Here is a 15,738-nt window from a genome sequence, read left to right as displayed (position 1 = left end):
ATCAATGCATGTCACAGGACCTGGTGGGATTTTCTGTATTAAGAGAAGCAACAAAAGGTGAAAAACAAGTAGAAGCACAGACCAAAGGGGACAGTCCCTGAAAATGTGGAGGTCTAGATCTTTGCCAAGATGGCAGCAGCTAGTCACACATGGGTATTCAGCACTTGAAACGTGGTCGGTCCTAAGTGAGATGAGCTCTAAGTATAAAACACACACCAGATTTCAAAGACTTAGTTCAAGAAAGAAGAATGTAAGATATTTCTTTATCAAAAAAATGCTATACAAACACTATATACGGGTTTCCCTGGTGGCACAGTGGTTAAGAATCCGCTTGCCAGTGCAGGGGATACGGGTTCAAGCTCTGCTCGGGGAAGATCCCACATGCGGTGGAGCAACTAAGCCCGAGCGCCACAACTACTGAGCCTGCGCTCTACAGCCCACGAGCCACAACGACTGAGCCCGCGTGCCACAACTACTGAAGCCCGCGCGCCTAGAGCCTGTGCTCCACAGCAAGAGAAGCCACCACAGTGAGAAGCCCGCACACTGCAAAGAAGAGTAGCCCCTGCTCGCCGCAACTAGAGGAAAAACACCCGCACCCAGCTGTCTGATTTTGAATTATCACTCTTAATTACATACACAAAAATGTTCATGGTAGTTCTCAGCACGTGGTGGTATTCTAAATGACTCTTATTCACATTTTGTGATTTTTCTATATTTTCTACAATGAACATGAATAACTAAACTACTATAATTTTTTTTTTACTTAAAACAACAGAAGTTTATTCTCTCACAGTTCTAGAAGCTAGAAGTCCAAAATCCAGGAGTTGGCAAGGAAACTTCTGGAGGTTCTTTTTTTTTTTTTAATAGATAACTGATAAGGACCTACTGTATAGCACAGGGAACTATACTCACCATCATGTAGTAACCTATAAGGGAAAAGAATCTAAAAAAGAATATATATATGTATAACTGAATCACTGTGCTGTACACCTGAAACTTACACGATATTGTAAATCAACTATACTTCAATAAAAATTTTTCTAATTTAAAAAAATAAAAAATAAAAATTTCTAGTTCAATAGAGTTTTGTAAGCTACTACAAGACACAACAACCATGTACACCTAGGGTACACAAAGTGGAATCTGCAGTGGGATATAAATGTTACTCCAGAATGGTACTCCATAGTCAAAGACGATGGTAAAATGTTGAGTTAGACTCAGTCAAAGGTTTCTTTATTAGAAGACTTTTAAACACTAATGTGCTTTGTGAAGCTAAGAAAGGAGACAGTAGAAAGTAGCATTTTCCAAACTTATTTGACTAGTATTCTTGGGAATGCACTTTGAGAAATGTTGATGTGTACGATTATCACTGGGTAAACAAAAAAAAAAAATTCAACCCAAACCCAAGACAGAAAATAAAGAAACAGCACCATCAGAGATATCCATCACCACTCTTCCTGGCGCCCTCCCCACAACTATAACAGCAACTTTCTGGTGTTCAGGTAAAGAATATTGTGGTCTGGGCTTCCCTGGTGGCGCAGTGGTTGAGAATCTGCCTGCCAATGCAGGGGACACGGGTTCGAGCCCTGGTCTGGGAAGATCCCACATGCCGCGGAGCAACTAGGCCCGTGAGCCACAACTACTGAGCCTGCGCGTCTGGAGCCTGTGCTCCGCAACAAGAGAGGCCGCGATAGTGAGAGGCCCGCGCACCGCGATGAAGAGTGGCCCCCGCTTGCCGCAACTAGAGAAAGCCCTCGCACAGAAACGAAGACCCAACACAGCCAAAAATAAAAATAAATTAATTAATTAATTTAAAAAAAAGCCAAACACATTTCTACAAAAAAAAAAAAAAAAGAATATTGTGGTTAAAAGAAATTAACTAAAGAGAAAAAAAAAAGAATATTGTGGCTTGGTGTGTTCTCACTGTGTAAGTGCACTCTGCATACATGAGCTACTCTTGTATAAAACATTAGTAAATCAGGTGCTCCTGTATCTGAGAGAAGGGATAGGAAACATTGTGTGTCTGCTACGGGCTAGGCACTGTGCTAAATATTTTATATGTTAGTTCACTTACCTCTGACAGCAGTCACATGAGGTAACTATTTTAGCCCCATTTTACAGATCAGGAAATACAGGCTCAGTGTAACCTACCGAAGTTCACACAGCTAGCAAATGTCAAAACCAGGATTCAAACCTTGGGTGTGTCTGGTTCTTTCCACCGCACCACGTCTGGAAGCCAGGAGCCTTCTAAGCACCCTAAATGAGTTTCAACGGGAAAGGAAAAATTCCTCTTCTGGAATACCTCCCAGTATTAAGGAAACTTAAAGAACAAGGAGTTGAGACCTAACCTCAAATAAGGCAATTCCCCCAAACCCCCATTTGGTATAGCTGCATCTGAACTTGCACTTCAGCTCTTTTGACTGCCACAGTTACTTCCTGACAGGCAGGCAGACCACTAACACCATACCATGCAGGCTCCTGGCATGAATCTAAACTTCAATTTAGATGTGCTTTCCCTTGGCTTTTACTGTAAACATAAGCGCTCCTACACTTAAATTTTTTTATTTTATTTTTTTCTTCCAGTTTAATTGAGATCTAATTGACATACATCACTGTATAAGTTTAAGGTGTACAGCATAAGGATTTGACTTCCATACATCATGAAATGACCACAGTAAGTTTAGTGAACATCCATCCTCTCATATACTGTAGATACAAAATTAAAGAAAAAAAATATATATGTTTTCCTTGTGATCAGAACTCTTAGGATCTACTCCCAACAACTTTCATATATAACGTACAGTGTTAATTATATTTATCATGATGTACATTACATCCCTAGCACCTTTTGACCACCGTCATCTGATTCCCCCTGCCCCCATCCCCTGCCTCTGGTCACCACAAATCTGATCTCTTTTTCTATGAGTTTGTTTGCTTGTTTGTTTTTGAAGTATAATTGACCTACAACTCTATGTTAGTTCTTGTTACACAACATAGTGATTCAATATTTCTATACATTTCAAAATGATCACCACCATAAGTCTAGTTACCATCCTATACTTAAAATTTTAATAGCCAACTGATAAGTGATAAAAATGTATAAGGGCTTCAGCTCTTCAATCAACTTCTGATAATAGCTTGGACTTGGAATACTATTCTCAATCACTGGGGAAAGGTTATTTTAATTTCTTCAGGGTGTATTTCATTCCTTTCCCCAGATTACACTTCTGTGTTTCATCCAGAGATTAGAAGACTGGACTATACTTATTGGACTAGTAAATTGCCTGTTTTCACCAATTGTACTTTGGGTAAACTGCAGGCTGTAGGATCAAGTAATCCTGACCTCTAGCTGGATGATTCAAAGTACACACACACACACACATTTCTAACATAAACGTTTCTCATTTTCTTTACAGTAACTCTGTAGGCAGAAAATATAATAGACCTTTAATATAGAAAGCCAAAATGGAATAGTGGAAAAACTATGAGTTTGGGGCCAAACAGACCTGAGTTTGAATATCACTTCCACCTCCTGCTAGCTATGATCCAGAGAAAATTACTTCAGCTCACTGGGCTTCAGGATCCTCATTTATAAAATGGAGATAACATTTTATAGGTGATACATAGGGACAAAAGCAAGGCATCCCCAAACTGGAATTGCTTTCAGAATGAGATTAGGAAGAATCGTGTCATAATGGCTGTCAGGCCATCTATAGAAATGACACAAACCAAGCACAATTTGTAAGTGTTCAAAGAGATTTGAGACCTAATCCCAAATAAGGTGATTAGGGTTTTGTCTCAGGAAAGCAAATCTAAAGCCATAAGAAATAAGTCTTATATAAAATCAAGTATAATGAAAGCTGAATCAAAAATATGATGCATCATCTTGAAAAACTATAAAGAGAAATACATATATCTACATAGTCATAAAAAGTTTTCCCTATGAAAGAAAAGCCCCAAAGTTCATCTTTTGGAGAAGCACCTCTAATACTGTCCAAGGCTAAGAGTACCTGACCCATGAATATGAACCAGATATCTGGTCCATGGGCAAGCATAGCACTAGTGCACATGAATATCATCTTTTAATACTCTCTTACTTTTGCTCTGGGGTCCTATGCTCACCAAGAAACTTTCTATTTATTCTATTCTATTTATATTTTCTTTCTCATATATCTTTATTATGAGCAGATGGGCTAACCAGCTGACATGAATGGTGTGGTCCACTAGACATTTATATTTCTTCACATAAATTACAAAATTGGTGTTCTGGTTTATATATTGGATCATTAGGAGTTTGCCTAGTATGAATCTACCTCCCTTTGTTATACTCACAGAATTAAATTCTGAAGCAAGATTTTTAAAACTGACAAAAACCTAGTATTGCTGAGTGTGTGAGGAAACAGCAGATCTTCAGGCCTAGCAACTTTTCTGCAAAAGAATTTGGTAAGGTATTATCAAAATGTGCACATCCTGTTACCTAAATAATCCTACTTCTAGGAATTTAAGTCTAGGAGATAATCAGACAAATAAAAAAGTAAGGATGCTCATTAAAGCATTGTTTATAATAATTAAAAATTAGACATTTGGGTTGTTTTTATCAATATGGCACTAAATAAGTCAATTACAGCCTGTATGTTAAATATACTATGTAGTCAATAAAAAGAAGGCTGTGACTCTGTATTTATTGACCTGGAAAGATGTCCATGACATACACATTAAGTGAAAATAGCACATGTAATATCCCATTTGTACAAAGGTGTACACTTTTTAGCACCACACGCAGTGTTTTCCTTATATATTCTACAGAAAATTATATCCCCATGAGTTCTTGCCATGGTCTATGAAATGCTGCATATTATAATCATCTTTTGAAAATTCACAATGCTTTTTAACATAGTGAATACTCATAAAGCCATTGTTTTAACATTGTTTAACCTAGCATTATCCAAAGTAACCTCATCATAGATCCTTTTTTCACATAACATCTTTTAAAATACCAAGCTAAAACAAATAAAATATGAAGGAACTAGTTTATAGAAAACTCTTTGGAAAACATGGGCTTTGAAGAGCTGATAAATTATTCACCAGAATGTTAATAGTCAATCTGTCTATCTGCCTATCTATCTATTTACCAAAAATACATACCATCTTTATAAAAATAGCTATTTACAAAAGGAAAAATTCCAGATGTACAAATAATAATGAATGTTATATGTTGAGGACCTACTCTGTGTCATGCTAAGGGCTTTATATATTCTGAAAATGAGGATGAAATGACATGAGAAGAAATCGAGCCTCAGAGATCACATGACTTGCCTATGCTCATGCAGCTAGTAAGCAGCCAAGCCCCAATTTGAACTGTAGGTCAGTCCAAATGTCCAATATGTCAGCTCTTTTCACTACAATAGATTGTGTCTCTTCCACAAGATATTCTTCCTTGAAGGTCTCACTTGAGCAGTCAGCCAGTCTGCCAACCCCAGGAGACACCCCTCTGGTTGCCCATGTACCTCATTCAAACCTCAGTGTGAAGTATGAGAAAGTAATGTACTGGGCAAGGTACCCGAAATGTAGTAGATTGAATACAGCAATTCCTGTAATTGTTGTCTTTTGAATGGTTTTAACATAAAGAACTTACCTACTTTCTTGGGCTCCTAAGCTGTGTTACACAACTTTAAATTGACGGAAATTAAGGCTTTAATATTAATGAAATATATGATATTTATATACTTGATTTGGGAAAAAATAAGATGATGGCATAGAATACTCACTTCAAATTTCACAGAGTAAGTGTAGGTTACATTCAACTTATCTGTATATTCTCCAGGAATTTCCATAGGGGGTCCATTACAAGTTAGGTGGTTTTCATCTGAATGTTTATAGCTAATAAAAGAGAGGGAAAAAAGGAAGGGAAAGGAATTTTTATACCAAACTGACATCGTAAATTTCAGATTCATGGCTCTTCAGGCACGTTAACAATAGCAGGCTGAAAAAAAATAGGCCTTTCATTATATTCTGCATTTAAAACTCTTTACGATTTAAAATATTTTTGTTTCTAAATGTCCCTAACACGCAAATAAGACTCAATATACTGCCCAAAACACAATACTTAAGAACCTTCTCTTTGCCTGTGGATAGATTTTTTTTAAATCCTTCTATTAGCAAATGGCTTTATTTTTCATCTTTTATTGCATCCCCCCTTCTATATACTAAAAAAGAAAACTATCTTGTAACCTTAGCTATAGAGTTAGAAAATCAAATAGATGATGCAGAAATCATATTTATAAGCACCCAGAGATCTGAGGGTCTACTGTGTGCAAAATGCCATGCTTAACGATGAAAGGTACTGAGTATATAATCTATGTGAACCTTTTGTGTTTGAAAGAGAATGATTACTAAAACCAGAAGATGGAAAACAAAAACTAGAGAAGTTTGAAACTAGACAGGACTGGTGAAGCTAGCAAATGCCTGGTCAGAAATAGAGACTCTTCTGTCACTCGAAAAGTAAAAGAGGAATAAAGAGTGATAGAAAATCAAAAGGAGAAACCATGATGCTTCCATTTTGAATTATTTTCTCAACATACAGTTTACCCTTTGGCTTCTGTCTAAAGAATAATATGTAATCCTTATGGGATTGTTATCTGTACGCATATATACACAATAAAACCACTCGCCCACGATTGCGAAGGTTATTGGTGTGTGCCTCTTTTTATTCATTCCTGTAACCCTACTGTCTGGTACATAATGTGCCCTTATATTATACGTGTTTGTAGGATGAATGCATTCTACTTAAAGCCAAAATACAATTTAAAGCAGCTATGAATTAGAGAAATAATAATTGTTAAGGCTATAGATCAAAACTTAACATTGAAGAGAAAAATTAAATTACTGCATGATAATGCATATCAAGGTTCACTGTTTAAGTATGGGTCCTGAACCCAGTACAGGAAAGATCTGCATTTCATATGAGAGAGATTATGCAGCAAAAATTGTGTTAAGATCTCTAATCAAGGTAGAAGCCCTATTTTAAACCACTGGCCTTATATATCGGTTGTATAAGGCCTTACAGGCCATTTTCAGAACTTTGACTTTTACTCTAAGATGGGAAGTCACTGGAAGGCTCTGAGCAGAGGATTGACACGAGCTGAAATTTAAAAAGGAATGCTCTGAATGCTGTATTGAGAACAGACTGTGAGAAGACAAGGCTGGCAGCAAGGAGACCAACTAGGTTTTTGCAACAATCCATGTGAGATATAACCATGTCTTGGACCAGCTGATAGTGGTGGAGGTGATGAGAAGTGGTGGATTCTGAATATATTTTAAAAATAGAGCCACATGGGAAATTCACTGGCTGTCCAGTGGTTAAGACACAGGGCTTTCACTGCTGTGGACTCGGGTTCGATCCCTGGTCAGGGAATGAAGATCCTGCAAGCCGCGCGATGCAGCCAAAAAAAAAATTAGAGCCTATGATCTGCCAAAGGGTTGGACTAGATATAGGATATAAATGAAGAATGATAAAGAGGAATCAAGGGTGATGCCATGGTTTGGGGGCCTGAGCAACTAGAAGGATGTAGTTGCCATTTACTGAGATGCAGAAGACAACAGGAGAAGCAGATTTGGAGGGAAGATTAGAAGTTCTTTTGGGCACATGTTAAGTTGGAAATGCCTACTAGACATCCAAGTGGACGGGTCAAGTAAACAGCCAGATATACAAGTCTAGAGACCTAAGCGTCATTGCGGTATCTGATGCGATGAGCCAGGGTAAGATCGCCAAGGTGTGAGTATAAATAAAGCAGAGGCAAAGCTAAAAGACTGAGTCCTGGGGCCCTCTGACATTAAGAGGTTGGAGAAATGAGGGAATTCCCTGGTTGTCCAGCAGTTAGGACTCCATGCCCTCACTGCCAAGGGCCCGGGTTCAGTCCCTGGTCAGGGCACTAAAATCCCACAAACTGTGTGGTGAGGCCAAAAATGAAAAAAAAGAAAAAAAAATAGGTTGGAGAAATGAAAAGACTGATGAGCAACCAGTGAGACAGGAGAAAACCGGAAAGTGGTAACCCAAAAGCCAAATGCGGCAGGTGTTTTAAGGAAAAAGAGATGATCAGTTATAGCAACCATCAGGGAAATTAACAAGGTACAGAACCTGAAAGAAAACACAAGACTCTAGACCCAGAAAACCATTAGGCCTAACTCACGTCTATGACCTTGAGCAGATTGCCTAATTCTGAAAAAGATGAATTTTAACACAGTCATTCTCAGGGGGCCCAAATAAATGAGCTTTACTGTGATTAGATAAAAGTTTTACTGCATGCATACATAAGCTATTACTATGGGCAGCGTAGAAATAAATACAGCTCTAGAAAGTGATTTTCTTGGCTTTTTTACTCTCTCCAAGCCTGAGAATATGAGATGTGATTATAAGCATTAAATGTGATTTTCATATAGCTGATGAGATTAGCTTCCTGCATCATACTTTGTATGTTTACTACCTTTATACCCAAATGACTTTCAACATGAGTAGCCATCCTGAGTCAGACCTCACAGCCCATCAACCTAAAATTCTGTTCCCAGATATAAGAAGTGACAGACACAAAGAAGCATGGGCGGTTGCTCTTGACAATGGTTAGTATTCCCTGGCCTCTCTTAGTAGCTCTATTTACCCCGTTACTCATAAATATGTCCTAATCCTTTTAACCCTTCTTTTATTTCCTGTCTGCAACACCTTATGAAATAAATCTTCAAAAATTTTTAACATAGCCACTAATTTAAAAAGAACATCTTTTTACTAAGATAAGTCAGAGTTGGAAAGTACCAGTGTTCTTCATCTTTTGGGGTCTGTTTATCTAATGAAATGTATGGACACTTTTGCCCAGAAACATACACATCAATAAAAATTGGGAACAGATACAGATAGTTTAAAAACATGTAAAATGATGCTAAATATCACTCATAATAAACAAATAAAAATTTTAAATATTAAAAAAATAAAATAAAATAAAAATTGGGTTTGATGCATCTGTATCTATACTAAAAACTCCTAATTCAGCCCTCTCCTATTGCAGATGAGGAAATTTAAACCTATGAGAGATCAAGTTAACCTACCCATGGTCAAAAGCTTGGCACAGCACATTCCCTAACTATTCTTTCCCTTTGGCCATCAGCTGTGACAGATGGAACAACCTTGGCTAAAGTAAAACAGGCCAGTAGGCTTAAAAACAATGAAGTCTGATTCATCTCGATGAACTTAGGGTTGACTTCCAAAATGGAACCAGCAGAGATGAGACAAAAATCCAAATTTCCAAATTCCTTGTTCTGTGTTCAGAAAACCATACCACACTTACCTCCTTTAATATACTTCACATAAGTTTCAAAGGATCACTTTTCCCATCCTAATATTTCAGGTTTTATAATATTTTGCCCATATGTATCATGATTTGATACACTGTATGATATATTCCCCCTCTATCCCTTTTAATTGAAGAGTACTATTCTTATACTACAGTTTCAAAGAATCTTTTTTTAAAAAATTATTTAATCAATTATTTATTTATTTTTGGCTGTGTTGGGTCTTCGTTTCTGTGCGAGGGCTTTCTCCAGTTGCAGCAAGCGGGGGCCACTCTTCATCACGGTGCACGGGCCTCTCACTGTCGCAGCCTCTCTTGTTGCGGAGCACAAGCTCCAGACGCGCAGGCTCAGTAGTTGTGGCTCACGGGCCTAGTTGCTCCGCGGCATGTGGGATCTTCCCAGACCAGGGCTCGAACCCGTGTCCCCTGCATTGGCAGGCAGATTCTCAACCACTGCGCCACCAGGGAAGCCCTCAAAGAATCTTAAGGTTGGAACATTAAAGGTCACCTGTCTAGTCTCTTACCCAATACAGAATTGCCCTTTACAATTCATTAAGCACTCACTTACTAGGGACCAGACACTCACTTACTAGGGACCAGACATTAAGCACTCACTTACTAGGGACCACTCACTTACTAGGGACCAGAAACTATGCTGGGTGCCTAACTATGAAATCTCAAAGAGCTGGGTCATCTAGGCTCTTCCTACAAACGTGTAGGGATTAACTACTCACTAATTCTTGAGGTTGCTTATTCAAATGTTAGAGAGCTCTAATTGCTAGCAGATTCTTCCTTATACCCAGCTGATACCTGCCTAATAGACTCCACTGGTACTAGAATTGTCCTCTGAAGAAACACAAATCTTAATCTAATCTCTTTGTCATATGGCAGCAACTAAAGAAGAGAGTTAGGATATCCTCAATAAGTCAATTCTCTTCCAGGTCTGCCAGTTCTTCCTCACATTACATGTTATTCAGATGCTTACTATAGGTTAAATGGAATAAAATTGCCTATTTGATTTTTCTTTTTTCTTTTTTTAATTTTTGGCTGCATTGGGTCTTCATTGCTGCGTGCAGGCTTTCTTTAGTTATGGCGAGCGGGGGCTACTCTTGTTGCGGAGCATGGGCTTCTCATTGCGGTGGTTTCTCTCATTGTGGAGCACAGGCTCTAGGTGCACAGGCTTCAGTAGTTGCAGCATGTGGGCTCAGTAGTTGCGGCACGCGGGCCCTAGAGCGCGCAGGCTTCAGTAGTTGTGGCACGTGGGCTCAGTAGTTGTGGCACGTGGGCTCAGTAGTTGTGGCTCGTGGGCTCTAGAGCACAGGCTCAGTAGTTGTGGTGCACGGGCTTAGTTGCTCCACAGCATGTGGGATCTTCCCAGACCGGGGATGGAACCCATGTCCCCTGCATTGGCAGGTGGATTCTTAACCACTGCACCACTAGGGAAGTCCCTGCCTATTTGATTTTTCAAACTTTATGTCTAAGGTTATATCACACATGTATCCTAAAAATAAAAATTCTGGTGAGATCTTCTACATTTTGAATTAATTTTTAAATTAATGGAACTAATTAAAAAGACATTCTATAATTACCTTTTGGGATCAAGTCTAGCAGTAACCAATCTTACAATACCCCAATTTGTTTCACTTTCCCCGTGATATGTAATGGTAATATCGACATGGTTGAAGAGGTAGAAAGTATTACTTTTGTTGAATTCAGACTGCAGAAAGATAAAGAAATTTGAAAGAAGTTTGAACTTTTCCTACAAACTAAAAAATATAAAATCTAATCACGGAATGAAAATGGGATATATTACTTCTAAAAAATCGAGCTATAAATTAAGCATACTGAAGTGTAAATGTGTTTTTATAAGATAAAAACTGCAGCCCTGAGCATCTGGCCTAAAATTAAGATGTTAGTTAATTCTACAGTTTTAAATAGTTGTTACAAAGGAATAATATTGCAAATGTAAAATTCACAAATGCATGCATCGCTGGATTTTTAACCACACAAAACTATGAAGTAATACAAATAAACTAATAAAATGTTATCAGTACTTAAAGTTTAACCCTATCAAGAGTTTGGGCTTTATTTATGGTAAAAGTAATGAAGCAAGAAAAAATAGAAGGAAGCTGTGTTTCAGAATGTTAACTGTGGCGCCTCTGGGTAGTGAGATTATAGGCAATAATTTTTCCTCTACTTCTTTGGATTTTTCTGTACTTACCAAATTTTGTATAATGAGGGTATATCTACATTTATAATCAGAAGCATCAAACAGATAAAAACGGAGTGAAACTCTCTCTACCAGCCAAGTATTCATTAGTTCACTCCCTAGTAGCCACAACTATATCTGAAGATAATTATCTTAGATCAATTCTTCTTAAACTTGAAGGTTTATACAAATTTCCCAGGGATCTTGTTAAAATGCAGATTCCGACTCAGTGGGCCTAGGGTGAAGCCTGAGATTCTGTGTGTCTAACAAGCTCCCAGGTGGTGCTGATGCTCCTGGTCCTGGAACACACTTTGAGAACCAGTGGTTAAGGGAGAGTGAGGGACTATTTTTCCATAAGGATTTGGGGGGCAGTTTTTGTATAAGAGTTGTGATGGGTTGGACTGTGTCCCCCCCCAAAAGACAGGCTTAAGTCCTAACCCACTGTACCTGTGAATGTGACCTTATTTGGAAATAGGGTCTCTGTAAGACAAAATCAAGTTAGGATGAATGAGGCCATTCAAGTGGGCTCTAATCCAATATAACCAGTCTTCATAAAACGAGGAAAAGGCCATGTAGAGAGAGAAACACACAGGCAGAATGCCATGTAAAGACAGGGGAGGAGACTGGAGGGATGCAGCCACAAGCCAAGGACTGCTGGCCATCACTAGAATCTAGGAGAGAGGCATGGAACAGATTCTCCCTCAGAGCCCTCAGAAGGAACCAGCACTGCTGCTGACACCTTCATCTCGGACTTCTAGTCTCCAAAACTCTGAGACAATAAATTTTTGTTGTTTTAAGACACCCATTTTGTGGTACTTTGTTACAGCAGCCCTAGCAAATTAAGACAAGGGTTAACAATATGAACTTTGCAATCAGACAGCCATTTACTAGCTATATGACCACAGACAAGTCATTTAACCTCTTTGAGTCTCAGTTTCCCCTTTTTAAAATTGGGGACAATAATAGGATTGCCCATAAGATTGTTGAGAGGATTAAACAGAATAATGTACGTAAAGTACTTAGTGCAGTGCTTGGCATAGAAAGCCTAAATATTAGCTATTATGTCACCCAGGCCTTCAATCTTCAGAGAATGAGTACAAATGAGCCTTGTCAATTACCATGTTGAGTAATCTACAACATGCAGGACTCCTAGATTAAGAATTATGACTCTGCAAATCTCAGAATTGAGAGTGATAGCCCTGAAGGAAATTTAGAGATCATTTAGTACAGTGATGATAAAGGAGACGGTACGAGTGATCCTGAGGCGGTGCATCAGAATCAGTTTGGGATGGAAAGTAAGTACTGCTCACCACAATACTGTCCATAATTGCAAAAACCTAGAAACAACCAAAAATGTCTATCAGTACAGTTAAATGAAAGATGGTATAAACATACAGAGAAATAAAATGCAGCTAGTAGAGCATGTACTGGTACAGAGGTATGTGTGTGATATGTACTAATAGAAGCAGCACAGCATAGGGGTTAAAGACTTCACAGTCAAACTGGCTTGGTTGAAAGCTCAGGAATGGCATGTGCTAGCCTGAGTGACCTTGGCCGAGTTGCTTAACCTCTCAGTGTCTTGGTTTCCGTACCTATACTGTAGAAATCATAACAGAGTGCTGTAAGGGTTAAATCTGCCCATGAAAAGCATTTCAACCACCGTCACGTACTCAATCTGACAGATAAAGTGGTAACAAGGCCCTTCAGGATCTGAATCCTGCTTGTCTCTCCAGACTCATCTGCTGCCATAGCCTCTACCTATAATCTGAAAAATTACTAAAGAGAATTCTTTATTGTGTGCTCTCATAGCACTCTGCTCATATCTCTGCCATTTACCACATCAAATTGTACTCAGTGTATTTACATGTTTACATCCCCTAGTAAATTGTGTTCCCCAGTAGATCACAAGGCTATGAATTTTGTCTGGATCATTCATTCATTCAACAAATATTTTTGAACATCCACTATGTGCCAGGCACTTCTCAAATATATCCTCAGAGCTAATAGCCAGTAGATGCTCAAAAAATATGAGGCAGTTTGGTATGGTACAAAGAGATCAAAATTTGGATCAAGAAACATTGGGATGGAATTCAGATTTTGCCACATACCATCCTTTGTACGTGAGTCTTTCTGGGCCTTAGTTTTCTTAGTTGTAAAATGGGGCTATCATCACTTAATTCATAAAATTGTTGAGGATTAAGTGAGAAATTATACGGAAAGACCTAGCACAGCACCTGGCACAGAGTAAAGAAGTCATTAAATGTTAGTTTCCTTCCTACTAGATATTAAAATTATGCTTTAAAACTTTAACTAGATTTCCAATTCCAATCTTATTTGGGCCAAATCTCCTGCTAAAAACTACAAATGATAAATATAACAAATATCTCCTTAAAAGAAACATGAGCATGGAATGTACAACACCAAGAGTTAACCCTAATGTAAAGTATGTACTTTGCGTGATTATGATGTGATGGACCAACGTAGGTTCATCAGTTGTAACAAATGTCCCATTTTGGTGGAGGATGCTGAGAATGGGGGAGACTATGCATAGGTGGGGCAGGGGGTAGATGGGAAATCTCTGTACCTTCCTCTCAATTTTGCTGTGAACCTAAACCTGCTCTAAAAAGGTAAAGTCTTTAAAATTTAAAAAAGAAAAAAAGCAACATGAGGTGACAAGAAAGTAAGGAACTACCATGCCAAATTCTAAGGGAAAGTAGGAAGCCAGAGAGGTCAGCTGGGTAAGGGAGCACTGATGCTGCTACTGCCCTGAGGTCACCTGCTGAGCTGGGCAAACTTGAACTTGGGTTTGGGTAGCTTCATGGGATGAGGAGGCGGGAACTCAGGGAAGGCCCTCCCAGGTGAAAAGGCTAATATGAGACCCTCTGAACATTAAGCTGAGACCACCCACCCCCTCCAAAAGTAACATCCTCAGAGTAAAGGTGAGCCAGAAGTGAACCTGCTCATATAGTCCCAATGGACTATTGGGAAGATGGTCTTGAAGCTAAACAGAACAAGGCAGAGGCGGGGGAGAGAAATAAAACTGTCCTTAAAAAGTTGTGGCCACAGACCAGCCCTGACATAGATTTGCAGGCTGGATTCACATCATCAAAGTGGCCCCAGAAAGTTCAAGTTATGAATTTGCTTTAAGGTGGTCCCAGACTGGTATTTCCCAAAGACTCCTGTGGAAGTAAAGGAAAATCCTCTCTGGAGGAAAGTACTTTGACCCTAGGACTCAAAGAAACTCCACAAACAATCTTCGAGAACAATAAGTATGTAGTCCAAAAAATGAAGTATACAAGAAAAAAGGAATTATGAGCAAGAATCAGCAGAAACAAACTTGTAAAGAGTTCAGATCCAGAAATGATCACAAGCAGATTTAAAATTAACCAAATTTAATATATTTTAAAGACATCAAATACAAGTGTGAAAGCATGTGTATGAAATAGAAAAGTACAAATAATGACCCAGCAGATCTGAAGAACAAAACTTGTAGAAATGAGAAGATGATTACTAAAATTCTCTTCTCTTAAGAAAAGGAACAAGTGAAAAGAGAATTTATAGTCTAGAAGATAGACCAGAAGAACATAGCACAGTAAAAACATGGAAAATACAGAAGGGAAGTTAACAGACATGGAGGAGGGGCTTTCCTGGTGGCACAGTGGTTAGGAATCTGCCTGCTAATGCAGGGGACACGGGTTCGAGCCTCGGTCCAGGAAGACCCCACATGCCGCAGAGCAACTAAGCCCGTGTGCCACAACTACTGAGGCTGCGCTCTAGAGCTTGCGAGCCACAACTACTGAAGCCCGCAGGCCTAGAGCCCGTGCTCCGCAACAAGAGAAGCCACCGCAGTGAGAAGCCCACACACCGCAAGGAAGAGCAGCCCCCACTCAACTCAACTGGAGAAAGCCCACACACAGCAACGAAGACCCAACACAGCCAAAAATAAATAAATAAAATAAATTTATTTTAAAATTTTATTTATTAAATAAATTTATTAAATAAAAAAATTTATTAAAATAAATAAATTTATTTTATAAATAAAATAAATTTATTTTTAAAAAAAGCAAAAGAGAGACATGGAGGAGAAAATAACATTTAACATAGCTTTAATTGGAGTCTGAAAAGGAAAGAAGAAAATATCTCACCATGGCTGAGAATTACAGAACTGATAAAAGGCACCAATCCAGGAAA

General features: G+C 38.6%; 1 protein-coding gene across 1 annotated transcript in view; it reads right to left on the bottom strand.

The window, feature by feature from the left end:
* The window catches only part of LOC130706313 (transmembrane 9 superfamily member 2-like), an 81,735-nt gene that overhangs the window by 39,223 nt on the left and 26,774 nt on the right, over window positions 1-15,738 (bottom strand). The window contains 2 exon segments of the mRNA XM_057537704.1: window positions 5,769-5,880; window positions 10,928-11,055. Coding sequence (XP_057393687.1) covers window positions 5,769-5,880; window positions 10,928-11,055 — 240 coding nt within the window.

The sequence above is a fragment of the Balaenoptera acutorostrata genome, chromosome X (assembly GCF_949987535.1).
Source record: "Balaenoptera acutorostrata chromosome X, mBalAcu1.1, whole genome shotgun sequence".
Classification (NCBI taxonomy): Eukaryota; Metazoa; Chordata; class Mammalia; order Artiodactyla; family Balaenopteridae; genus Balaenoptera; species Balaenoptera acutorostrata.
This window is presented reverse-complemented; position numbering and strand designations above follow the sequence as displayed.